General features: G+C 42.4%; 1 protein-coding gene across 1 annotated transcript in view; it reads left to right on the top strand.

The window, feature by feature from the left end:
• LOC146009632 (cadherin-like protein 26) overlaps positions 1–24050 on the top strand; it is a 33784-nt gene extending 9734 nt beyond the window's left edge. The window contains exons 8-20 of the mRNA XM_083150083.1: positions 1308–1493; positions 5719–5990; positions 7751–7893; positions 8835–9068; positions 9496–9714; positions 9802–9929; positions 11171–11301; positions 14090–14162; positions 14397–14465; positions 14570–14638; positions 16001–16063; positions 17658–17741; positions 22834–24050. Of these exons, the coding sequence (XP_083006209.1) occupies positions 1308–1493; positions 5719–5990; positions 7751–7893; positions 8835–9068; positions 9496–9714; positions 9802–9929; positions 11171–11301; positions 14090–14162; positions 14397–14465; positions 14570–14638; positions 16001–16063; positions 17658–17741; positions 22834–23019 (1857 nt within the window). The 3' untranslated portion in view covers positions 23020–24050. The remainder of the gene's footprint in view (positions 1–1307; positions 1494–5718; positions 5991–7750; positions 7894–8834; positions 9069–9495; positions 9715–9801; positions 9930–11170; positions 11302–14089; positions 14163–14396; positions 14466–14569; positions 14639–16000; positions 16064–17657; positions 17742–22833) is intronic.
• Positions 24051–26759: the final 2709 nt, after the last annotated feature.

Below are 26759 nucleotides of genomic sequence, written 5' to 3'. Positions count from 1 at the left end.
GCAGGCGTGGACATTCGCTCATCACTGAGGGCATTCGCTCCACCCGGCGGGTGGCATTTACCTGCTCGCTATGCAGCGAAAGAATGCTGCTTAGCGAGCGGGTCTGAATCAGGCCTTTAGAACAACAGTCGCGGAGCATACATGTACCTGTCTTGTAGAAATCAGCACCTTGTACCCGCAAAAAACGACTAATGGCTTCAATGACATCTTCATCTTTGGAAAAATGGTGACCACTAGATTTTTCTTTAGTTTCGGGTAGAGGGAGTAGTCAGGGGGTGCCAATCAGTTGAATATGGTTGGCGTTCAAGCATTTGGAATCTACAATCCTGGATAGCAGTGACTAGTGAGCTTGAAAAAATTCGGGGTGAGCTGAGACAGTTGTCATTCAGAGTTCATTTAGCATGAGAGATACAGAAATTTGTCATTGTAACTCTCTGTTCTTCAATCTTACAATATCATGTCATGGATTTTGTTAATGGTTTATTGTGTAACAACATCGATGTGCCTCCCAGAAAGGTGGTCACGACACCAACAAGGCTCTCCCTTCCTCATTTGAATTCTGCTGTCCATTCCTTAACCATGCTATAGGAAGGAGCAGTCTACCCTAGAAATAAATTTACCAAGCTTGCCAAATCCTCCGATAAGCAACTCGTCTGGTTATGAATGGGATTGGGTCTGTTTTATGTCCGAGGATGCAGCTTATTTACTAGGATTCGTATTTGCCAATGTTGAAGGGATTCGGATTTAGTTGACGAGTTTACCAGCAGCCAAACATGGGCAACCCAAAGCATCGGTCAGATCTTTGCAATGTTTCTATGTGTAAAATTAGACCGCATACTTGACCTAACAAACTATTGTGGTAACATCAACCCTCTGACATGGGAACGCCCAGCATTTCATATCTGTTCCTATGCAAATGCTGGTGTTCCCATGTAGACGGTGGCATGCCGCGGTGTGCCGGAGGCGGTCACTTGACGTTAGCCACCTGTGCTGTCTTCGGCCGGAAGCCCGCAAATATAAGTCAGTGTCCACTGACTTATATTTGCGAGCCCTGGGGAAATCATTCAATGTTGGGCGACCATGGAATGATTTCTCCAGCAGTAGGCACATACCAGGGGATGTGTTTTCATAACGGCGGCGGCACAACAACTACTCGGTAAGCTGCGAGCTTCACAGCTTACCGAGCGGATCAAAATGAGGGCCATTGTGTAGAATAAAATTGCCCTGGGAAATGACATTTATCCATAGCATGTGTGCGAATTGTGCAGCTATTTGGCAACTGTAAAGTAATACATATTCCTTTTTAGTATTCACTGTCTGTGAAGGAGGGCGAAATAAATAATAATTTGCTACGGTTGAAAGTAGAAGACAAGGATGTGCCAAATACGCCAGCTTGGAGAGCCATATTTAAAATATTATCTGGAAATGAGAAAGAAAATTATAAATTGGAAACAGATCCAAAAACAAATGAGGGGATTTTCAGCATCATAAAGGTAAGCACAAACCATTTCCAAGCTCTCAATATCAATAATTTCACAGCCGTTTGTGTTCATAAGAGTAACTTCTATGAACATCTGCGTATTTTTGCAGCCCAGTGAACATTTACACGCAGCCTACTTGATGTCCAAATGCCTGCCCCCCCCCCCCCCCACCGCACCAATCCCCGCATTTGCATGCAAGGGGATGTGTACGCTTACACATCCCTTTGCATGTGGCCACATGGGTAAAAAATCATTTGATGGTCGCCGACCATCGAATGATTTTTCTCCTGCTGGCAGATAAATGTCTTTTACCTTGGTTGCAGATGGCCAAAAATGGGGCAGGCGTTGACGTCATGTGACATCAGCTGCCCACCCTGAGCAGGCATCGGCCTGCCTGCGTCTCCAGGGGAACTCCCAGCATTTTCATAGGGACACCTATAAAACTCTGGCCGTTTCCCTGCCCCAGCCCACTCTCCGCCCCCTTCCCACCCCTGTGAGCATCCGTCGAGTGTGATACTCGCTGAATACGTTCGTACAGCGGGTCTGCACATATGTATATTCGCACATGTGCAGACCCGCAGCATCAGAAACAGGGCCAAAGTCGGCTGTCCGAGTAAACCTGAATCAGGCTCTTTGTTTTCTTTTACATTTATGATGTCTCTATTAGATCTAGGAGATACATGATGTGATAAACTTCATTTACTAACATAATTAATAAATACGTCCCGTAAGGGGGATAAAAACAACAACAAACTATCAGCTGTTTAAAAGCTCTTGGGATACATAGCCAGCAACCATCCTGCTTTTGGCTGGATTGTCTCACTTTTCAGGCACTGTCCTGCCTGCAGGCCACATTGTCCCATGGAGGGGGGAGGTTGGAGAGCACTCCTCAACGATGTTCTGCATAGCAGTGATAGTGAGTGATTAGATGCTGTGCACAATGCATCTAAACAGGGAGTGGTGAGCCTGCGGCTGTCCAACACCTTGTACAGCACTAGGCATGCCCCAGAGTGCTGCAAATGGGGGGCATGAGGCTACGACCCCTTCTTGTGATTCCGCTCACAAGTGTCCCTACTTTACAGTATCTTCCCATATGTTAAAGATGTATGTGTATACTGTATATATATAACCTGGAGAGTTTCCTGACCTTTTGATCATTAGCCAATGTTGGATTTTACCCAAGGACTGCAGACCCCATTATAGCCACCCCTGCTTAGCCCTCATTATATGCACTAGTAGTGGCTTCACATTGGGAACGCTTTCTTTTGCTAATCACATTCTACGGGCAGTTCCTGGAGGCAGGGCCGGCAACAGAAATTTTGGGGCCCTGTACAATGATATTTCTGGGGCCCCCCCACCTAATCCCAAATCCACACAACCCTCTTCTGCATGTGCCTTAACCTTTCGCTGCTCCAGATTCTGCTTTCAGGTGCAGACTTCTCTCGTTCTCAGTCCTGCTGGCTTGGCTCCTGCTGCTGCTTCCTGCTGGCTCCGGCTGCTGCTGGCATGTCACTTTCACAAAAGAATGCTGAGCACTACGAGCAGGCAGGGCAGGTCTTTTGCAGAGTGTGGAACAGACGACACGCCCAGTAAAAGTACAGGAGCCAGAGACTGAGGCCACAGCACCAGCAGTGGGTAAGGCTGTGCGCCTGCGGCACCAGGCCGTGCTCACACACAGAGTAGATTGCTCTGAGCGCCAAGTGGCAGGGTGCACACACAGTAGACGGCAGTGGCACACAGTGAGTCAGTCAGACTCAGCCAAAAACAGATGGTGCACAGTAGATGGCCGGTCCGCAAGGGTCACTGACAGGCCAGCTAGTACAGGCAGTGGCCAGGAATGGAAGCTCTGGGGCCCTTCATATCTCTGGGGCCCGTCACACTTGTCCCCCTTGACCCCCCCTGTCGCCTGCCCTGCCTGGAGGAAGAGTTTTCTATCAATGGGACTGCAGAAAGCACTTCCATTGTGAAGCCACTCATTTCTCCAGCCTTAACAAGGCAAGCCCTAGTAACTGGCTAGAATTTGGTTGTGCACATGTACACACTTGCAGTCACTAATCATTACACACAATATTTGCAAATAATATGTTAGTGCTAAACATATAGAGACATGTTATAGTCCCAGATTACTGCTGAAAATCTTCCCTGGTAATAATATAAAAAGAAAAAATCCATACAGTAACATTACTTCTCTAATGCTGTAATCCAAATGCTTGAGACCGGAAGAATTTTGGATTTTTCTGTATTTTGGAATATTTGCATACCATAATAAAATATCTTGGTGGTGGGACCAAAGACTAAGCACAAAATGCATTTGTATTCTATATATTTGATAAGTATGTATATATGTAAATAACAGAAATCCGTAAATGTAAATGTAAATCAGTGTCACTAAATAAAATATCAGTGTCGCTAACTCAGTTGTGCTAAAAAATTTCATATTTTCAGATCTGGGAAATACAACCTATCTTTTCTGCATAAAATGCATCTTTGTCGCAATAGGATGCACCAGGAGACTGTGCTAATTAATTTGATATGAAGAATTTGTATACAAGTCTCTGAGGGCCAGATGTATCAAGCTTCAAAAGTAATAAAATGGAGAGTGATAAACAGACAGCAATTATGCACCTAACTGTCATGTTACAAGATGGGGATTGAAAAATAATGATTGGGGGCATATTTGCTGGCTGTTTATCAATCTCCACTTTATAACTTTTTGAAGTACTCTGTAATCTGAGTCCTAGGTGTTTTTTTCCATTTAGCTTGCACAGATAAACAAGTGTCTAATATCAAGTTAAAAAGCACAGTCTTCTGGTGCATCCTAGTTGTATGACATTGAGACTAAGTTGAATTTTTGGCATAAAGGATTCCCAACACTAGCAGAGTTGTACAGGACATGACAGCTCACTTGCACCAGGCATCTTGCGCTGCATGTTGTTTGAGCCCATATATATGGAGACACATTTGTACCCTAACGCTTAAACTAAGTCAGTAGCGCACGCAGGGAGGTTTCTGAGTACCCAGAAACACCCCCCCAGAAATCTGAGGGACCTAGTCTGAAAGCTGAGGGTCCCCTCTTTCCATAGGTACAAGAATTTTAAAAATCGGCCCTAGGGAACCGGAGATATCTGACTTCAAAGCAGTGGTCCCCATCCAAGCCTATTAATTGCTGTCCCCAGTCAGATATCTCAGTTTTTGTCTGACTTAGAGTTTTTCTGAGGGTATATTCCAAAAGCTGGGACTCTCCCCCTTTGAGGGATACTAGAAGCTGGTCTCTACTGTGCTCAGAACCAGAGCAATCAGCCTTCAAGCAGCTGGTTACTGCTCCAGCTCCACACACCTGGTGTGTAGTTTTATATACTCGTTGGCAGATTGCTCTGCCTCCTGATATCTGATCACCTAGTCCCCAGTACCATTTGGTAGGTGGGAATCTCTAGTTTTTAATTCCATTAAAAGCTAAGAAATCTAGTTCTGGAAACTGGAGATATCTGCAGTCAAGCAAGCTGTCCTCCCACCAGAAAATTATGAACAATAAGCCCACTCCACTATACACCCCTCCTCTGCGTATTAAACATCCTCTACCACCCTGGAAGTTATGTATTGGGACCCCTTCATTCAGCCCAATGCCCCCTTCTCCCACCTCATCTCCCATCATCTGTGCAGTAAAGGGGTAATTTGTGGAAATTACTGAGCCCTACATGCTGAGCGGTTGATATAATACCCCCTACCACCCGCAGGACATCAAAGCTTCCGCTCATGGCACCCCTACTGCTGGAGGATAGGTAGGAGCCCCAATACATTGCTATGCCCAGGGACTACTCTGCTGTTATGTATATATATATATATATATATATATATATATATATATATATATTTATTATTATTTATATACATTTGGTCTATCTATAATACTTTAACTGACCCGGCATATACATGGTCACCTAAGTGTCCATCTCCGTGCTTTGCTACACCCCTCTGGAAACCCCCTTTTGAAAATCCTGCGTTTGCCCCTGATCTCCGTGCTTTGCTCCGCCCCTCTCTGGAAACCCCCTTCTGAAAATCCTGCGTTTGCCCCTGTAAGTACATATATTGTATATGGATATTAAGAAGGAGATATCTGAGATGACATTTTCTGGGATTATGTGTAAAATTAACAATGGTAAGAACACTTTTTTTCAATGTCTAATATCTATAAAACCAGACAGATATATAGTTTGAAATTATTTTTCATTGTTTGCAGCCTTTGGATTTTGAGGGACTCGCCACCGTAACAGTTGTCATATCTGTTGAGAATGAAGAACCATTCTACTCTTGTACAGATAGTAAACAAAAGATGGATAAAAAAGTAGCTCAAAACAACATAACTCTCTCCATCTCTGTGATTGACTCAAACGATGCTCCTATATTCAGTCCTGTTACTAAAATCATCAGAGAAAAAGAAGGTCTGAAGGTGGGGTCTACTTTGGGAACTTTCACTGCAACTGATCCCGATAAGGTGCCAAATAAAATCAGGTAAAGTCACATAAAACATGCAAAACATGGTCTTAGGGGCGGATTCCTGTTCATTTGCAATGAACTCGAAATCAGACCCTGCCCCGATGGTGGAGGTTTGCACATGCGCATTTGTGCACATGTGTAAACCCTGACTGCCAATGGCCTCGGCGATTACAATGTCGCCGGGCCGTTCACAGCAGCAGGGATGGAGGGGGGCGGGACAGGGGTAAAAGGGGGCGGTGTCACTGGGCATTGACACTGGGCCATACCATGCAAATGTGGGTGGGAAGAAGTGTACCGGGGGTGGGCAGACGAAATCACAAGGCGTCAGCCACCCATCCTGTCTTCGTCCCGGCGCCAGCAAATATAAGTCAGTCTCCACTGACTTATATATTTGCGAGGCCAGGAGAAAAAAATCAATGGTCGACATGTACTGTACATGTATTTTTTTTTCACATTAAATGCATATTAGGCACACCTGAATGCTAAGTAGACGCACAAGCAGCTTTAGCTTATTAAAATTATATAAAGCATGCCTATATTCTCTATGTAATTTTAACTGTATTTGCATAAAAAAGGTTCTGCTATAGTGTTTTCAAGCCAAACCGTGTCACATTATTTCTTATGCAGATACAGTCGCAATTAGAGACAAGCCGCATATCATTGTACAGTATGTGACTGCATCCCGCTGTGCATATTAACTTAAACGGCAAAACAGAAAAAATACACATACAGAACATGAACTATTTTGACAAATCTAAGCATATTCTGCATTTTAAAGTTAGAAATAATTTTATAAATGTGTATTTATTACAAATGTAATTTTGTACTTGTAAGTTCATTTAAACATTGCTAATTATTACTCGCCCAAACAAATCAGCTCTAAATATGTCTGACTTTATTGACCTGTCTTGTGTCTGAGTAAAAATTCAGGCTCCCATTACATTAGTTTAACATGGGCAAAACAACTGAATCCCACTTTTTACCACATGTTCATATTTGGAGCTGAAAGCTTCCAACTTTTAGTCAACTCAGACGCTATTACATTGGCCAACTTTGAAAAATGTCCGAAATCAGCTCTCATTACACCTATGCTTCATCACCTGTGCTTGATCAAGTATACATTATTTACACAATTTAAATCAGTATATAGTGGATGATAATCGATTGACTGTACATGTGCATTGATCGTAGCTAGCGTGTGCAAGGCCATTCAGCGTCAAAATCCAGCATCTTTTCTGTTGATTGACAGGAAGCCAGCATTTGGGGGTGGTAAACAGGCGTTTTCAGGGAGTGTCAGCGAAAACACAGGCATGCCCAGGCTTTTTTAGGGAGGGTGTGTGATGTCAACTCCGGTTTCGATCAGCCTGTTTCTATCGCACAGGTAGAGTAGGTTCTGGATTATGCACAGAATGCACACAATGGGGAAATCATTTGATAGTGAGGGAATTACAAATGGATTTGCAGATATTCGATGATAATTTTCACAAGACGTTTGCTTCCTTGCACAGGGCTATCTGTTCGCAGGGCGCTGCAATTTCACAGAGCATCGATCAGGTCTGAATAACCCATACATGTATGCTTAGAGACATATGTAAATATTATCCCTTATTCATATTACACCTACTACATTTTTCAGACCAACTTGGCCACAGTAAACCATAGATGGGACACATATTTTGAGTGAGGACTTGATGTAAAACGCTACTTGAGATGAATCATAATAAGTTCATGCGGAGTCAATTGCAGAAACCCACTAATTCTCTCTTATTTGACAGATATAAAATAGCCGAAGATCCGGGAGGATTTGTGACAGTGGATGAAAATACTGGAGTAATTACAACAATAAAAGAACTGGACAGAGAGTCCCCTTATGTTAACCAAACTCTTTATACAGTGACTGTCCTGGCTATAGATAACGGTGAGAAGAGAGCACAGGGTAATGGGTATACTGTATACATGAACTCAGTTTAGTTTTGAAGAACACACTTTAAAGCTTTTAATTTTTTTAGTGGAGTGCTATATGTTTAAGGCCTTAACCGTCTTCTTTAGAGATAAATATTATTATTATATCTTATTTTTGAGTCCAACATATAACAAAGATGTGACCGTCTTCATCAACTTTTTTTTTAGTAATCAATGTTTATTTATATAGGGTCTACAGCCTTAGATAGAATACTGTATTTAGTCATTCACCTCAGTCCTTGAATCAGTGGAACTTACTGCAGTAACTATACACACTAGGTTTAACTTTTTAACTTCCTCAGAAGCCAAATAACACATACTGTACACATGTCTTGATTGTGGAGGCAGATATCAAAATGCAAAAAGGAAACTGAGTCCTCAGATACAGATGGTGGGAAATTGTCCCCTAAGACGTATTAAGTGCATTGGGCAAGTACACATTCATTTTATACTAGGGCATGCAATGCCATCTCAGACTATCTGCATAAAGTCATGAGCAGAAATCTGTGTGGTTGCTCAGTAGCCAAAGGAAGGATTGCTATTTTTAATGTGTCTCGTTATGTTTTTATGGCGATGCGGTCACTAGGTCGATAATATGAAGCTCGACATACATAAGGTCAACCACTAAAGTTCAAGGGCTTAGGTCGACACATGACATAGGTCAACATGGCTACGGTTGAAAGGGTCTTCCTTTGTACTGTCGACCTTCCTATTGTCGACCTAATGCTTGTGTCGACCTTCTGACCCTCTCGACCTTAGCCATGTTGACTTATTTGATGTGTCGACCTGTTGACCCCTAGTGTACGTATACCTTCATAGTATTGACCCTATGACCCAAACCTGTTTTTTATGTAGCCTCAATGGGACAACTGATTTTGTTTTGTAAACTCCCTCTAGGTGAACCACCTGGAACTGGAACAGGTACAGTACTTCTGTACATGTCTGACATCAATGACAACACACCAAGGCTACTCACACCACACGTGGAGAAATGCGAGCAGCAGACTCCGACTACCTTTGTCATTGGGGCTGAAGACAAAGACCTGGAGCCATATTCTGGACCATTTACATTTGAAGTCACAGATCAGTCTAGAAATATGAAGAATAACTGGCAAGTCACACAAAATTCTGGTTAGTTTCCCATTTATTGTCAGCTATGAAGGTTGTAAATGATTGCATAAATGTTAAATGGCACTCAGCAACATGCAGTATGTTATTACCTGTGGATGACTTGTCAGCCATTTTGAACCTCATTGGTTGCATTGGCATAAAATGCTATTGTGCTAAGAAAGGTAGCTTTAAAAGCTAAATGAAATTGTGTTGATTGAAGAAAATGGCTTTCAAAATACGTGGATGTTGTTTAATTTAAGTTTATTATTATTTTTTTTTAACACCAATTGATATTAATATAGTTGGTAGATATTAATATCTAATTTGTATGTGAAACCAACCATTTAATAAATGCTTTGGCACTTATGATGGTAAAGGGATAGAATAGTCATTTCTGTTTTTTTAAACTCCCAAGATTCAATTGATTTATAACTCATTTATTTTCCAGGTAATTCTATTGAAATTGCAGCGCCAAGACTCTTGAGGGGCAACTACGAGGTACCCATGAACATTTATGACAGACAAGGTTCCCTTAGCCAGCAAGTACTAAATGTGCGGGTGTGCAGCTGTCCAGATGGACAAACTTGTGAAAGGTTAATGCCTGCATCACACCAGATGGGCGGAGGGGCGATTGGGGCCATCATTGGAACTCTGCTTCTGTTTCTACGTAAGAATAACATGTCAGTTGTGTTCTTGAGCGCTGATGTTGTCTGGATGGTGCTTGAGCTCTGATATATTTCTTATCTTTTGACAGTGGCCTTATTGTTGCTCATCTTTCTCTGTGGCTCTGGCATAAAGAAACATACACACATGCTGGCGCATGATGAAGGTAACCAAACCCTGATCCAGTATAATGAGGAAGGAGCTAGTGCACTAAGTCAAGTAAGTGTGATCGTAAAGATGTACCATATACTTGTGATGAGTTTACTGTCATAATAGAGTAATGTACATGCAAACATGAGTCATAAAGAAGAGAAGGCAAAGCTCAGAATTTGTTTTAGTAGTAAAAAAATGTACATGGAAATAATGGTATATATCATTTTATTAATAAACCCTGATAAGCATTAGCCAATAGAAGCTCATCTTATTGGCCTGCCTTCTACGCCTGTCATCCAACTGATTCAGCTGTGTACATTTAAAGTTCCTGATACAGTTTTTACAGTGCATTATCCAAATCAGGCCCTTTTGGGGTCTATTAATGAAGCAGTGAAAAGAGTGGAGAAGTGAGCCAGTGGAGAAGTTGCCCATGGCATCCAATCAGCTGTGAGGTAGCATACCAAGTGCTGGCAATAGAATTACACAGAGTAGCTGATTGATTGGCATGGGCAACTTCTCCCTCTCCATTGCTTCATGGATAAACCCATTTATTTCTTCAGTGAATCTAGTACAGATGAAAGGGATTCCATAGTGTGGGCAAGCGGGTCACCAAGAACAGATGAACTGAGCCTCAGCATATCACTAGTTCCTATTGAGTGGCCTTCTCGTGAAAACCAGTTGAACCCACAAAATGGCTACCTACTCACTGTATGTCCCTGACCTCCATATTACATAAGAGAATCGATTTTTTGGCAGCAACCTACAGATGTGTTCACGCAAATCTAGCCTAGTTTTTCTGTTAAACAGCCCTCATGTGACTCAGTAGCTCCAGGTGTCTTTGTGCGGGACTTTTTTTTGTTAAAATACTTTTCATTTGCAAAATGGTGCAACTAGGACATGCAAGCAGCTTTTGATTAATATGATATGTGGCATGCCTATATTCTGTATGTTAATGTGCCTGCATCTGCATACAAAATGGAACATTCCAGTGTTATCTAGGAACACACTATAGCGTAGCATTTCGTATCCCGATACAGCCACAAAATGAATATAGGCATGCTGCATATAATTTCAATCATCAGCCTGGCACTACAGAGTTATACAGCGCTCATGTGTTATATATAATGTGTATCGCTTGGAGGATGGATGGATGTGGACACATCTGTATGTCAAAATTTCCTATTGTATAACAAATGTAAATTGCACAGTAATCTATTAGAAATAAGTTCTGTAACTGATTTCTGTCAAGAGATGTTACAATGCATGAGAACTTATACTTTGCATAATATTATGATGTAATGTATCAGCAGGCAAGCCCGGGTATTCTCATCAGCAACGGAAATGGAATCATTGACCTTACTCCAAAGGTAACATTGTATGATATCTGTCACATTGCACTAGGTACAGGAAACCATGACTTGATAGAGCTACAAAATTGGTACCAAATCCATCTCATACATTGTTTTTGCATGCGGATGAAAACGTAGGTGCACTAACGTGCCCAGTGTGCACTCAGCAAGGAAGGATTCTGGGCTGCCTGTGGGACAGTGCTATGCTGATATTGCCATTTTGGTTCATAAAGTCCATGTGCACAAAGTAGGCATGGGACAGTTTACTGCATCCTGATTTCCCCTCTCCTGGGTGCTTTAATACAGAATTGCTAAACATCCGTTACTTTGGGCCTTATTCTAGTTCACTCTTTCTGACAAAATCCTTCTTAGATGGACAAAACCATGTGCACTGCAGGTAGAGCAGATGTAGAGAGAATTAGATTTGGGTGGGGTTTTACTTCAAAGTGAGATCTAAATGTCAGTGTAAAAATAAAGCAGCCAGTATTTACCCTGCACAGAAACAAAATAACTCACCCAAATCTAGTTTTATCTGCACATGTTACATCTGCCCCCTGCAGTGCACGTGGTTTTGTCCATCTAAGAAGGATTTTGTTAGAAAGAGTGAACTAGAAAAAGGCCCTTTGAGAGAATGGCTACTCTGCTTTCTGTGCTGCTAGCCATATCTTCCATCCTTAGCCTGCTCCTTTGGTCTCTATTATAAGAGAGGGAAAGAGAAACTGTATAAGATTATATTGATAGTTGCATGCAATATTACATTTATTCATGGATTAAAATCTCTCTATGGGCTAGGTGTATAAAGCTGTAGCTTTTTTATGCCATTTCTTCTTGGTGGGTTAAAAAGGAAAATGTAAAGTGGCACTAACACACAGTGTAAAGCTTAGCTTAGATACCAAAGAGCTCCCTAGGGTGCACGGACAGGCGCTACCACGGGTGCTATGCCAAGAGCAGCCTCTTAATAAAGGGGTAGTCAGCCCCAAAGTAACCAGAGTAAAAAAGAAAAGAAGTGGCGCTGATGTTGATGAAATAATCACACAAATATTTAATGTTAATTAAAACAACATTGCATGTGGCAATTATATACAAAAATACAATAAAAAAATATACAATGAAAAAAAAAAAAAAAAATGCAATAAAAAGATAAGTCAATAACTGGACCAGAGGCTGAATAGAGTGGACCCAATGGGTAATGCTTGAAAAGGGATTAGGTAACTGAGAAATTCAGATTGCCCTGTGGGCTGATAGTTACCACTGATGGCAGTTGTCATCTAGTTCCAAGGATTGTAGTGTGAAATGGTCCTCAAATGGATGCGACTGTGGGGCCACGGAGGGTCAGGACCCCAATTGATGTAATGGGGTTGACAGCTGGTAAATGGCCGCAAAGTGTCTCTCACGTCGCTAGAGGCTCCAATAGGAAAAGGCAACCATGTGCAGGTGTCCTCAGGGTTGGTAACTTTTAAGACCGGCTGGTCAATGATCTCAGTTGTGTGAGACCAACCTTGATTCCTGCTTGAGGCTGTATCTATGTGGTGCCAACAATGGTGCGCCGCAGATGCGGGATGTTGAAAGGCTGTTTGGCTCTCAGGGTTGGAAAGAGCAGCCCAGGGTGTTGGGGATTCCGAGTGGTGGGTCCAAAAGTGATCAGCTTTTCCTGGTCCAGGCTGAAACCTAACGCGTTTCGCTGCTTGTAGGAGTGCAGCTTTGAATATTGTATATTTTTTTATTGTATTTTTGTATATAATTGCCACATGCAATGTTGTTTTAATTAACATTAAATATTTGTGTGATTATTTCATCAACATCAGCGCCACTTCTTTTCTTTTTTAAAGCTTAGCTTATTTTACACTGAATGTTAGTGCCATTTTAAATTGTCACCTTCAAGCCTCCTAGAAGTGGTGGCTCACAAAAGCTGCCTCTTCAGATATATATAGGCCCTTATACAAAAAGTACGTGGTATGTGGCAAAAAGTGCAATGTGTGAGATGCCCACTTTTAGCGTCATTGCACGAAGTAATACCAATTGGGGCATTCTTATTTACCTCCATCAGTCACACCATCGAAAGTTGCAGTTGCCCTATGGCAGGTACGATTTCTCCATCTGACCATGTCCTCCTATTCCTGCGGTTGTATGCCTGTCATTGCAGCCACTTGCACTGACAAACTCACGGAATGGCCCCTATTTGCATGAATTGCCGCTCATCGCCCAGGATCATCTTTCCACAGCTTTTCTGCTATCGTCTTTCCCAATCGCAGCAGCACCTTTCCTTTGTGTGTAATTCAATCTCCATAGTAGTTTTCAGAGATTCTCAGAGATAAGTGCACTCCTTTATCCCAGGACATTAGTCCTGAATTAGACCTGAACGCTGCTGTTTGAATTCGAACAGCGGCCAATTATCAATAGACTGCACATGCGTCTGGGCCGCGTTGCACATTTGGGCCATCCAGTGATGAAATCCTGCTTCTTATTTTTTGATCGCTAGCCCTTTACAAGGTGTTTGAATGGAAAACTGTTTTAAGGGTGGTAACCGTCCACTTCATGAGAGTGCCAGAACAAAATGCAGACATTCCTAGGGAAAATGCAGGCATTGTGGGAATGGTGGGGAATGGTGTGAGGGATATTAGATCCTTCACACACTGGGGAAATCATTTGATGGTGAGCAGCTCCCGGATGTATTTGGAAATGTTTGCACGGCTGCGTATAGATTCGCAAGCTGTCCACATCTATTTGCAAGGCGGGATTTCACTCTGGTGGGACGGCATTTACTTGATCTGCTACAAATTTACAGCTGTGTGATCAGGTCTGAACCAGCCCATTGGCTCTGTGATTGTGTTAATGATAACATATCAGGCAATATGTAATAGCCTGCGTATTATGCAGGCTGTTCGGGAATGTCTGGGAGTCTGCGTGTATTTCTAAAGCGGCAATCATTTACAAGGCAAAAACCGACTTGGTAAATGATTGCTGCCTTACAAATACCGGTAGGCTCATAGACATTCACATCCCAGCATACCTTGCATCAGCCTTAGCATGGCCAAATAGTAAAACTGTAGCAGGGTATGCTGGGATGTGTAGTTCAACAACAGCTGGAGTGTCAAGGTTAGCCATCCCTGCTATATACAGTAACAGAATGCTGAAAAATGTTTTGTTAAAACAGGGTAAACAAAAATACATATCTTGGTTTCAGGATAAGGAAGCAGTTGGACGATCCATGTCTAGTACAATGCCACGGGCACAATATCAGTCCTGGGAACATGTGAGTATAAGCTGTGTTGTTCATATTTAAACAGAAAGCCAGCTAACTTCACAGACTACTAGATAAGTCACATACAGCACATATAATGTATAATCTTGTTTCAGGATAAGGAAGCAGTTGGACGAACCGGCTCTAGTACAATGCCAAGGGCACAATATCAGTCCTGGGAACATGTGAGTATTATCTGCCTTTATGTCACAATAAAAGAGTATTTCTTCTTTAACCACTTATGAACTGTACCACTTTGACTAATGTGAACACACTGTATCATGTTTATCGCTATGAGCAAATAGGCACACCCCAATCCCTTACATCAGGGGTCCCCAAACTATTTTGCTCTGGGACCCCAACAGACAACAAAAAAAATTACAGGACCCCAGCAAGTGACTGCAGAAGGTCATCACATCACATGTGTAGTCAGCAGACAGCTCATACATGGCAGCATTGTGGAGGCACAAAATGATGGGAGGAGTCTAAAATAATAACAGACAACTCAACAGATTTTTCATACTCTTGAATCACTGATTGATATTAGAAAAGTCATCAGCCTCATGGCCAGCAGTTTGAGAATGGCTGCCTTACATAATAGTCTATCCCTGCATAGTGCTTTGTTCTGCTGTAACAAACTCTGCTAGGTAACTTGGAATCATACTCCTAATATCCCTGTATAGTCTTAACTTATTTTTTGTAATTATTAGTCTGTAGTAAGGCAGGAAAGGATTTTGTATTAGTAGGTATCAATTAAGCAGGGGCGTAACTAGGATTTCTGGCGCCTCTTTCGCATGTGAGGGGATGTTTTTGCATACAACCCCTTGCATGTTACAAAGCGGATATGGCGGGGAAACGGGAGTTCGGCCAGGCGGCGTTAAGTAGTGAACGACCGCTGCTTAGCGAGCGGTACTGAATCAGGCACTATATATTATATTGCACAAATGTGACATTTTTCCCATATATACCTTTGATCCTCATATCACTGATCTACCAGTGTAACCTTTTGTAGTGTGCCCACCATTGCGGCTTCAACTGGTACACTTGTGGAAGAGATGACAATACATGGGCCTGACTGTGTTTGGATGCAGCTTCACTGCGGGCAGTCCACGGTGTCCAGGAAGAGCTCATCGGACCTGCGGCAGCAGAATTAAAAAAGAAAGATTAAAAAAATAAGCCATTTGGCTTTGGCTTTGGATTGGCTGAGAGAGATAGCACTCTCAGCCAATTTTAAAATTCTGCCACCGCAGGTCCGTTTAGCTCTTCCTGGACACTGCAGACTGCACATCTTGCTGCTACGCTGCACCCACACACTCCGGGCGCTCATCGCAGCCCGGACCCCGCTGCTGCCAAGTCATTAGTGAGCTCTCCTGAGGAACTGCTGGGGAGCTCAGGGGAAGTTGGGTCCGACTTGTCCTTTAGACAAATTGGACTAGTGTAGGAGGACCTTTAGGAGTTTGTTGGCTGGTGTGTTCTCACCTTATCACTTTATCATTTTAGCAGACTTAATACATCTGCCCCAGTGAGAAATATTTTTCTGTTAATAGGATGGTGGTGGAATCGTAGGATCTGGTATAAAGCGTGTGGTACAAAGTCAAGCCATGACACAGGTAAGAAAGTGTCACTTTACACATTTAATTGTATTGTATTCAGCTTCTAGTGTGCTAGGATAAAGGGATTTTATTCTTAGGCAATGTCCTGAGAAATTTGCAGGCCTTGGAGGATTTCTCAGGAGATAACTTTAAAGATGACCTATTACCATTAGGACTGAGGGTAGTTTGATGTTAACTCCACCAATTAAAATTGGGGCATTGGGTATAAAACTGTGTGGGAACACTTTTTGTACTTGAATGTGACTTCTATGTGAAATAGACAGTTGAAATATCAGAAATACACTGGTGCTTCCACTTCACAGAAACTGTAGGATGTGAATAACTGACCTTTCTTAGCAGTATCTGTAACTATGGAAACAAACTGTGGTTTGCGTTACATTTTCTCTTTCAATAGATATATATGCAACAAATGGTTAGTTACAAATTATTGAATTGAAATGTATGACTTTTTTTATTGAGGTTTCCTTTGTGGCATGCATTTTCTTCTCACAGCATGCAGGTGGCACTATATACCTGGGGAATATCCAGTCACTTGCTAGATATACAGTATCACAATATAGAATAGAAGAACTGTCTGCATTCCTATCCAGAACTTTAAAAGAAAAATGTTAAGCAAAGTATTGTGGGTGTAATTAATAAAGGAAGGTTTTTATAATTTCTGGGTAGTGGTGGTGGTGGGGTGATTGGGTTTGGCGGTTTACTGGCAAAATTATATTGTGAGGTTTTATTAAAGGACAAATCTCAAACTCTGAGAATCCTGACTTTAGTATACAATAGAACATCAATGTTTTATCTTTCAGAAGAACTATATAAAAACCTCTGATTTATGAGGTGGCGGATGTAGAATAAACTGCAAACTCACTGACACATCTGTTGTTTAAGCTATCAGAAGGAGAGGAATCGCATTGCACCTACAGTATAATGAGGGCAATAAGGAGGCTGATCAATTCTCTTATTGGACAAATATGAGCTTCATGTCTTAGTAGTAATAGTATGATTTACATTTTATTTAATGAGTAATAATAAATTACTAGGTGGCACGTGCAAAAAGTTTGCATGCAAATAGGCCAAAAGTAAATTTTTAAAATGGTACCTCATTTATCAATTTTGATTAAGTATGAAGGGAGAAAAAAGGGATCGTCACCAAAAATCACCTTCTAGAAATATTTACATCTGCCCCCCTGCAGTGCATATGGTTTTGTCCATCTAAAGCCCCGTTCACACGGGGGAGATATATTGCTCAGCCATATATTGGGAGAAATTTGGGAGAAAAAGGAAGTGTCACAAACAATCCCCTTCCATAAATTAAATATATGATTTATTTTAAAGGGGCAATATTAATTAAACCTTAATAGTTTTAAAATATATATTTTTGTGACAGGGCAGCATTTATTATTTGACACAATTTATATGACCATAAAATAGTAAATATTTCACCCCTTTTGAAAACATTTTATATAATAAATTTAAAAAAAAAAACTAAAACACTGATAATACAGTGTATCCAATGAAGTGATCATCATATACAATGATAATAGAGCTATATGTGAAAGATGGAAATATTGTTGATGATGTTCTTTTTCCTTTACAGAACAGCAAATATATAAAAAACGCTATGCTCAAGAGCCGGCATGAAAATGCTTTTGTAGAAAAAATTGGAGAGATACTGAGCAATGTAAGTGAAAAGACTTTAATAACTACTGCTCTAGTCTATGGGGTTTTGGAGGGTTAAAACTCAATTCGCTGGTGACATTGACCCATGTAGGTATCGTGGTCAGTGGGTACCGTGAAATAAAAAAAATGAATATGCTCTCTTTGGTATTCTATATATTAAAAGTTGCCTTGTATAATAAAACACTACCTTGTGCATACCTCCCAACAATCCCAATTCCCACGGGAACGTCACGGTTTTCAGGGACGTTCCCGCGTCCCGCCCATGGCCGGCAGTGTCCCGCGGTGGGCTGTTGGGAGCTAAATAGATGTTGTGTGCATGCGCACAGCGTCTATTCCCGCAGCCTGGGGGGCTGGGGATATGGCTAGAGAATCATAGAGCCTCTGAGACATGCCCCCACAGTGTCAAAAAGGAGGCGTGGCCTCACAGGAAGGCGTGAGTAAAGGCTATGTCCCTTTCTGGCTAGCCACGCCCCCAAATTTTGTGCACTGGTGGTTATGTCCCACTTCCATCAGCCAGAAAGATGGGCAGTATGCCTTGTGGCTCCTTTAGCATTGTAATAAAAAAATATGTGGCCCATTTAATATGCTGGTGAGTGTATGTCCCAGGGAGTCAAGAGGCAGGGTGAGGTGTGTTATCCTTGGGATGGGAGTAGGCTAAGTGTATTTCCTTTGGACCTATGGGTAGAGTGGTGTGTGTATTTCCTTGAGCAAGGAGGTTACAGATGTGTAGTGTATGCCACTGGTGCTGGGTGGGGTTGGGTACAAAGGGCAATGTGTAAATGTTCTAAAGAGCAGATGTGTTCATATACAGTAGAGGTGAATCAATGCAGTGTAAAGACATTAGTGGAATGCAAATCTGGGGCTGCCAGCAGGCTGTTTGAGCCAGCCAGCAGGTGGTGTAAGCTAGCTGCAATACTTTCCTGATACAACTTATGAGGGCATGATGGGACCTGTAGTTCCCCTGTCAGACCTTCATGCAGCTCAGGTCATACATACATAATCTCTGAGGCTGGCTGCATTCAACACAGGAGAGTTTAATTAACTGTCTGACAAGCATAGGAGCCCAGCAGGGGATACGGCATTTAATTACTGGGCAGAGACAGACCACCCAGCCCCGCCCCATTATACGTACTATTCCTAGCCCTAGCTGAAACGTTCCTCCTGTCCTGAACAGCTCCTTCAAGTGCACCAGTGAGTGGCTGACAGCTTGCAGCAGGTTGTCCAAGCTGACCAGCGCCCTCTGCTGGCTGACTGACTATTTGGACTTCTGCAGCATATAGTAATTGCTCGGCCGCTCTGCTATCTGCTACCGCAGATACTGCGCAGCACTAGCTGGGCGCACACACCGCTTCACTTCGTGCTTTATGCTGCCAGCGCTAACAGGACCAGCGGCAGACAGCAACAATAGCTGTTCAGAAAAGCAGCTGAGTAGCAAAGCGTGGATAGCGCCTCTCCAGCACAGCGCCTCCCTGCTCTGCATCTGCTGCTGAGCGGCTAACGCCGGCCCTGCTCGCACGCCACCCCGCTGTTTTGACAGCTGGTTGCCTTTTGGGCACGTGCCGCCAATGTTTTCCAGGAGTGTCCCGGAAAACGCAGTCATTCCCTGGCCGTCGGGAGGGATGGCCCATTAAATCAGCAGCGGCCTTCTTTTCTCCACGGCCTTCGCAGCGCCGAGTGAGTCGTCTCTCACTCAGCGCTGCAAGCAGGGGAAAAAATCATTTGGCCATTCACCAGGGCGGCGACTACCTGTTCACTGGTCTCTGAGCACTCGCAGCCCAGGAAGCAGGTCTGAATCGGGACCTATGTACTGTCTGCACCTCTGTCATGTGGAATACCATCTTACATATCTAAAACATCTGTATTGTGCCAGGCTTGAAATAACCTTTAGATATTGTAACAGCAAGTATGGGTTTAAAAATGACATGGCAGCAAAGTTTTAATAATGGCAGTTTTATATATAGAAAGTATCATAGCACATAGATGTAATTACACTTTACAAAGTGATTAATTGCATCGGTTTCCGAGTTTGGTTTTCAATGCCAAGCCACATCTGACTTATATAAACTAATCACCCAAATAAAGTTTACTATGCCAAAATGGCACTATACTAAGTGATACACATAATGCCACACCCATCGCTGGCAGGGCAAAGCTTATATCATAACAGATTAAGAGGCATCATTTATTACTGTTGGACCATGTCCAAGAATGTGTATCTTGCACAGCTGAGAACTATGTAATTAAACCATTAAAACAGTTGCCGTGTCATTATAACTGGACACATACATGCTTCTATAGCAAGGCACACGCGTGTGAGGGCGTGCTGAGATTAAGCACCCCTGGTTGTAACTATATATCTGGTGACTCAATAGCCAAGATTTCCAAGGCCGCAAGTTTTTCAGCACTGAAACTGATACTGGTATTATGTCATATGCTCACTGATCCTTGAATACAGAGCTGGAATATAAAATCTGAGATTTGTTTATCTCTTGTTATTGTCCAGAATTGCCTGACTCCACAAATTCAGTTCTACAGCGATGACTGAAACATGGGGGGGTGATTCTTATTTGATCGGTCCCCCGCCCGTTTGCACACACCTATTCCCCGGGCGCTCGCACACAACAATGCGGGTGGCGGGCCTGGTGATTCGCCCATGGGAATGCACTGCATTTCATGGGCGTTCCCATGGTAATAGGCTGGTGACGTGGGTGTGGAGGGCGTTCAGCTGATGTCAACAGTGGCGTCTGGTGGACTTGCAAGACTGTGAAATTTGCAGCCTTGCGAGTCAACCAGAATAACCTCCATGGTCTCTTTCCCTGCTTTTGTTCTGTACACCAGAACTGTCTTTCATATATAGTCGGGTCCATACTTTCTTGTTACTTTAGCTGGTTACCAAAAAATATTCTGGTTACAGTAAATATGGTTTTAAAGTGTAGACTTGGCTTAATTTGAGGGTATTCACATCCAAATTGGAGGAAGGGGTCAGTAATGACAGCTGTTTAATTTGTAACCCCATCTTTTCCAGTGGACCAAAAGTGACAGGACATTGGAATGAAATGTGGTATCACTGACAGTTGTGGGCTTTTTCTTCATTATTCCTTTACAATTAAGCAAGAAAAAAGGTCTGGTATAATTCCACGTATAGGAATTTCTATTCGGAAGCTGCTGCTGCTACAGTATGAACCCACTATATGCTGTCAAAGACCAATAAATAGATAGTGGGAACCTTAGGAGTGTCCAAATTAACAGTTACATTATAAGAAAACACAAAAAAGAACTTTACATCCATGGAAATCAACAGTGGTGGATGAATGCAGGATCCTCACCATGGTAAAGAAAAACCTGTTCACAACATCCAGCCAAGTGAAGAACACTCACCAGGAGGTAGACCTATAAGTATCCAAGTCTATCATAAAGAGTAGACTTCACATGAGCAAATACAGAGGTTCACAGAGGTTCACCAAAAGGTGCAAGCCATTCAAAAGCCTCAAGAATAGGCCAGTTTTGTTTTTGACAAAAGGATATAAAAACGCAAGCCCAGTTATAGAACAGCTTTCTTCGGACAGATGAAAATAAGATCAACCTGTACCAGAATGACAGGAAGCAAAAAGTATGGAGGCGACTTTAGGTGCCCATACACTAGTGCAATTTGTGCAGTCACATGAATTGTGTCAAATCGCATGTTTCACATGCAATTCTGATCCAATGCATGTTTCAGTGCGCATCAGAGCCAGAAATGTTTTACAGATGATGTGGTATGCTTCTGATAATGAGCCATTCTAAAAGGTACTCATACACTATGCGACTTCTCCGGTGGAGGCAGTGTGATGGCATGGGCATAGATGAATTCCAATGGCACTGGGTCAGTAGATAGGAAGGTCGCCCTAGAGAAGATAAGATAGATCAAGCCTCGGTCTGCCAGGTTCCGGTTTCTGTACAATGGATCTGACACCTGTCAGCACTGCCGCATGCACACAAGAGCCTGTGACACCGCAAATGTACAAAACCCTGTTTTATATGGACTGCATTGGCTACAGCCCAGAGAAGCCATATTGGGCTGCACAAAAGACAGTGAATGTTTTCCTACTAGAAGCTCACTCTTTGCTAATCGCAGCCCAGACTGGTAGTCCCAAAGAGAGGAAACAGTTGCCATTGAGACTGCATGTCACGCAGGTGACTGGCAGATAGCACTTTCAATAAGAAGTCACTGCCAGTCACAGTGAAGACAGTCCAGTTACAGACTGTACCTTGCTCACTGACACTGAGCCTGGATGGCGGATTTTACTTACTGCAGCCCATAAATAAAAACCGCTACTGGTCATTTGTGTTTATTGGTGATGTAACAGAAGGCGGAAGCAGCTGGATGAATGTTAAACTGTATAGATATTCAACTCAATCTTCATAGGGCTCCGTAATGTAGCACAGCAGCGATCAGGTCTGAATAACCCCCATAGTTTTAGGACTGCTTTGCTGACAATTCCAGAACGTATTTACTATATATATATATATATATATATATATATATATATATATATATATATATATATATATATATATATATTCATACACTATTTTTGATGTACAATCCTTAAAAATACACAAAAGTTCATTGTCCAACCACTGTATATGGACCAAACTGTAACTTCTGGGTTTTGTGGAACCAGTGGACCTGTAAAATAAGCATATCAATAAGAAACAAGTAATGCAAGCAAATGTTATATATTGTATGTAGGAAAAAGAAATCGGAAGGTAAAACATCTATAGGAAATAACTGTATGAAAAAAAAATTCACCTCTTACACTTATTAGGGGGGTATTTATCAAAACTTGGAGATAGGTAAAATTGTGAGAGATAAAGTTCCAACCAATAAGCTCCTATCATTTTTCAAATGCATCCTATAAAATGTAAGGCAGAAGCTGATTGGCTAGTACTATATTTTTGACAATTTTATCTTTCCGAGCTTTAATAAATACCCTCTTACTTTTGTGGGGACATCTGATAACATAACATAACAGTCATTACAGGTCATTGTGTTGCAATTCCAGCTACTTGGTAGTCCTGACTTCTAATCTTTCTTCCTTTACACCCGTCAGAGGCTGCAGAGACTCACCGATGCTGAGGAAGTAGTAACATACAAGCCCCGAGTATATGCCTATGAGGGGGATCTGGAACAAATTGAATCAATGTCTTTCTCCTACTCAGAAGTCAACATGGATTTTAGTTTCCTGGACGATTTTGACCCAAAGTTTGCCAATCTCGAGAAAATCTGCCAGCAGTAAAAATGGACTGGGGACTAGTTTCTACGGCATCTCTGCCACATATTGCACTGAGCAATTCTGGGGAATGTATATGAAAAGATCTCATGTTATTGTACAAAAGCTTTATTTAGGACAGTGTTGAGGGGAATTATCGCTAGGCTGCAGATGCTTTATTATTGTATATGCTGTTTACTGTTAGCAAATATCTGATGAGGGTTGGCAGCTATGGAACCTGCAACTTCTCTTTCGGGCATGCAATATATGGTAACGGTGACCACTCAGGTAACAGCTCTGCAAATGAGCAAACTGCTGTGCACCGACAGATTCAATGATATGGCAGAGATCACATGTGGCTGGCCACATTATTCTGACACCAACATTCCTAACATGCTGGAATGATAGGACAAGGTAATAGGGCCGATTAATGTGGATGACACAGTCAACATTTTCTAAATAAGATTTAAAACTGTTGGTATATTGGACCTCTGTATACACAAATGCCAACACGTTGACAGAATGGGCGGAATCCAGTTAGCTGCCTGCAGTAAATTAGCCTAATAGTAAAAGTTGTGTTCCGTGTGTTATTTACTGAGTGCAGATGTGTTAACAATCCCAATATGCTGCTACCTTAAAGGGATACTCAGCCCTTTGAGAAAATAAACCAAAAAGACAAAGCGCTACCTTCCGGGCTGTCTTTTTTGATAGCAAATAAACCTAAATTAGCGGCAACTGGATACCGGCCAATGTAGTAAAATCCTATAAGAGTTATAGGGCGGGATGTTTTAACATCCGCGCCCCCCTTCGCCGGCTACCGCAATTTTAATAATGGCATATTCTCTAACATATGCCGTTATTAACGCAAGGGACAGCTCTTGCGATAAGAGCTGTCCCTTGCGATGCAGTGCCGGCACTAGACTTCCGGGTCTGTGACCCGGGAGTCCATCTGCGCATGTGCAGAGTGACGCGCCGGCCGCAGGGCATGCTGGGAGGGATCCGTGACGGATCCCTCAAACAGCGCTGCGGTAAGAAGCCCACAGGCTTCTGCAGGGATTTGCCAGCTTTTGCTAGCGATTCCCTCCGCAGCGCTAACACTGCGGTGGGCTAATACAGCATACAGAAATGCGGTAAAAACCCCGATAACGGGTTTTTTACCGCATTTCTGTGTTACAGAATCGCCCCCATAACCTGTAACTCTTTCTTTCTTAAATTATTAAATAATTGAACAGCAAGTCGAAATATATAAGATATTGCCAGTCTCCATTGCAGATGATGACAGATAATTTTCCTTATTATTGAGGTAGAATTGCTGTCCCATTCTGGCTGAACAATGTATAAAATGGCTCTAATAGCCATATGTATATCTTACACATAACCAGTGCAACTGTGTAATTGCAGAGACACACACACATATATATAAAAACACCAGTGTCTACCTCAGAATTAAACCTGTCTAACCAGTACTAAAAAACATATACATTAGCTGACTATATTGATAAAAAAATGGATAAATGTATCAGTCTTGTACTGTATAAATGTTTAATTGCATATGTCTACTGAAATACAATCTGTAGCCAAGCCTTGTTTTCTGATCTCCCTGATGAAAGTGCAACAGTTTGCCTCGCTATCTTTTTATGGCACCTTGAACATAAACTTTAGCTAACCACATCAATGTCAACTGAACCTTATAACAGTAAACAATTTGGTACTTGTGTAGAATCACGGCTCCCACGATGTCCATCGCATAGCAAGAAATCGCATGCGGTCGCGGGCTCGCTGCGCTCGCAGCGCTCGCCACGCTTCGGGTTCGCGTTGATAGTGGGGGTGGTACAGCCTGAAAAATGACATTTGGGGGCCATTGAACATGTTTGATACTAATTTCAATGCATTTGGATGCATTTCTGTTAAAAATCGCATGCGATCACATGCGATCTAAAAAAAATTGGTTAAAAACTGCAAAAATCGCATCCCATCGCATGCCAACGCATGCCACTACATTTGGCATGCGATGGCATGCGATGGGAGCTGTGAAAGTACACAAGTACCAACAATTTTGCCAATTGCCCTCAGAAACCCTCACGCTTTGATAGAACGTGCTAACAGAACTGGAATGGCTGGTGAGACATTGGGTCATAGGTTTGTTTTCTTCATAACATGATTAGACTTTTTTTTACCGTATTGTACAAAATAAATCCTTTATTTTGCTTTCTGTACACATTTAAGCTGTTGCAATATTTCAGACTTCATTGCTTTTTTTGTTATATTAAATAAATATTTGATACAATATGGCTTGTAAAGTAAGATATCTCCTATATTTCCTATTTATCCATTACCTATTGGCCCCCACATGGGGAACCGATGATTTGCGTATGCGCAGCAGCATTTCTGCACATGTGTATAAGCTGGGTGTGTACGAACTCTGTAAAAAGTCTGTTTGCCGGGTGCGCGCTCCCAGCCTTGCGAGTGGGGGGTGTAGAGGAGTGTGGGGTGCCGACCTGGGCCATTAGCATATGTGAACGTCCAGCGTTTCATGGTCGTTCCCATTAAAACGCTGGGCGTACACATGCTAATGCGTCCGTGACGCACGTGCGGGGGGCGGACAGCTGACATAACCAGATGTCAGCTGCCTGCCTAATTCCCTGCAATTCCACATGCATATGTAAGTGTAGTCTCGACAAACCTTAAATAGGCAAGTGCCTTCATCATCATTCGATGGTCGGAGATAGGGGAAGTTCCCACTGGCATGCAAATGGATGTTCATGGAAGACATCCGTTTGCAAGCCTTGCGAACGCGAACCATTCACAAGGCGGGGTTAGAGTTACCTGCAACTATGGAAATTCGCATCCGAGCTAGTCAACCTGAATAAGAGACATTGGGGCAGATGTATTAAGACTTAACAAGAGATAAATACAAGGGTGATTAGGAGAGATAAATGTCCAGCCAATCAGCTCCTTACTGACTTTTTTCAAACACAGGCTGTAACATGTCAGTTAGCAGGTGATTGGCTGGATGTTTATCTCTCCTTATCACCCTTGCATTTATCTCTTATTAAAGCTTAATACATCTGCCCCATTGTTCCTAGTTTGGTTTAATTATTGATCTAGACTCGTTTTGTACAAAGAGATATCACTGGACTTGTCACTCCAGCTGACTAACTTTTCCATAAATGCAGTGTATTACTCATCTACTTACATGCCAGCCTTGGGCCCCAGGTAACAGGTTAAGATAATTATTGAGAGGATATGGTTTATGGGGTCGATGGTAATTAGGTAGAGAGGGTCTAAATTAATATGCACAAAGGATAAAATGGGAAAATGTCACCATATAAAAGGTTGATCAGAGTTGGACATAATGGTCCAGATTCAGCTCCTGATGGATTTGGTGCAATAAAGAATTCTTATTGCACAATTTCAGTACTAGTCCTGCATTATCGGATGTACTGCGGCTGCAGCTGTTTGGAGGCAGGGAGTGGGCAGTGATGGCCTTGAGTTTTCAAATGGGAAATGTGTAGAGCCCAGGATCTCTCTCAGAAGACTCAGATTTACTCACCTTTTGATAGGAGCTGTGGTACCCGGCTTGCGTTGCAGGTGATTCTAGGTTGCAGCACTGGATCGCACATGCATGCAGAGGTGTCTACTTATACCAGATGCCAGACCATATTTGTACATCACCAGACCATATTTGTGCATCACTGCCAGTGCCAGTGGAGGTTTTTACCTATGGGCTGCAGGGCTGCAGCCCCCCAAGTAAAATCCGCCACTGT

The sequence above is a fragment of the Crinia signifera genome, chromosome 6 (genome assembly GCF_055691185.1).
Source record: "Crinia signifera chromosome 6, ASM5569118v1, whole genome shotgun sequence".
Taxonomy (NCBI): domain Eukaryota; kingdom Metazoa; phylum Chordata; class Amphibia; order Anura; family Myobatrachidae; genus Crinia; species Crinia signifera.
This window is presented reverse-complemented; position numbering and strand designations above follow the sequence as displayed.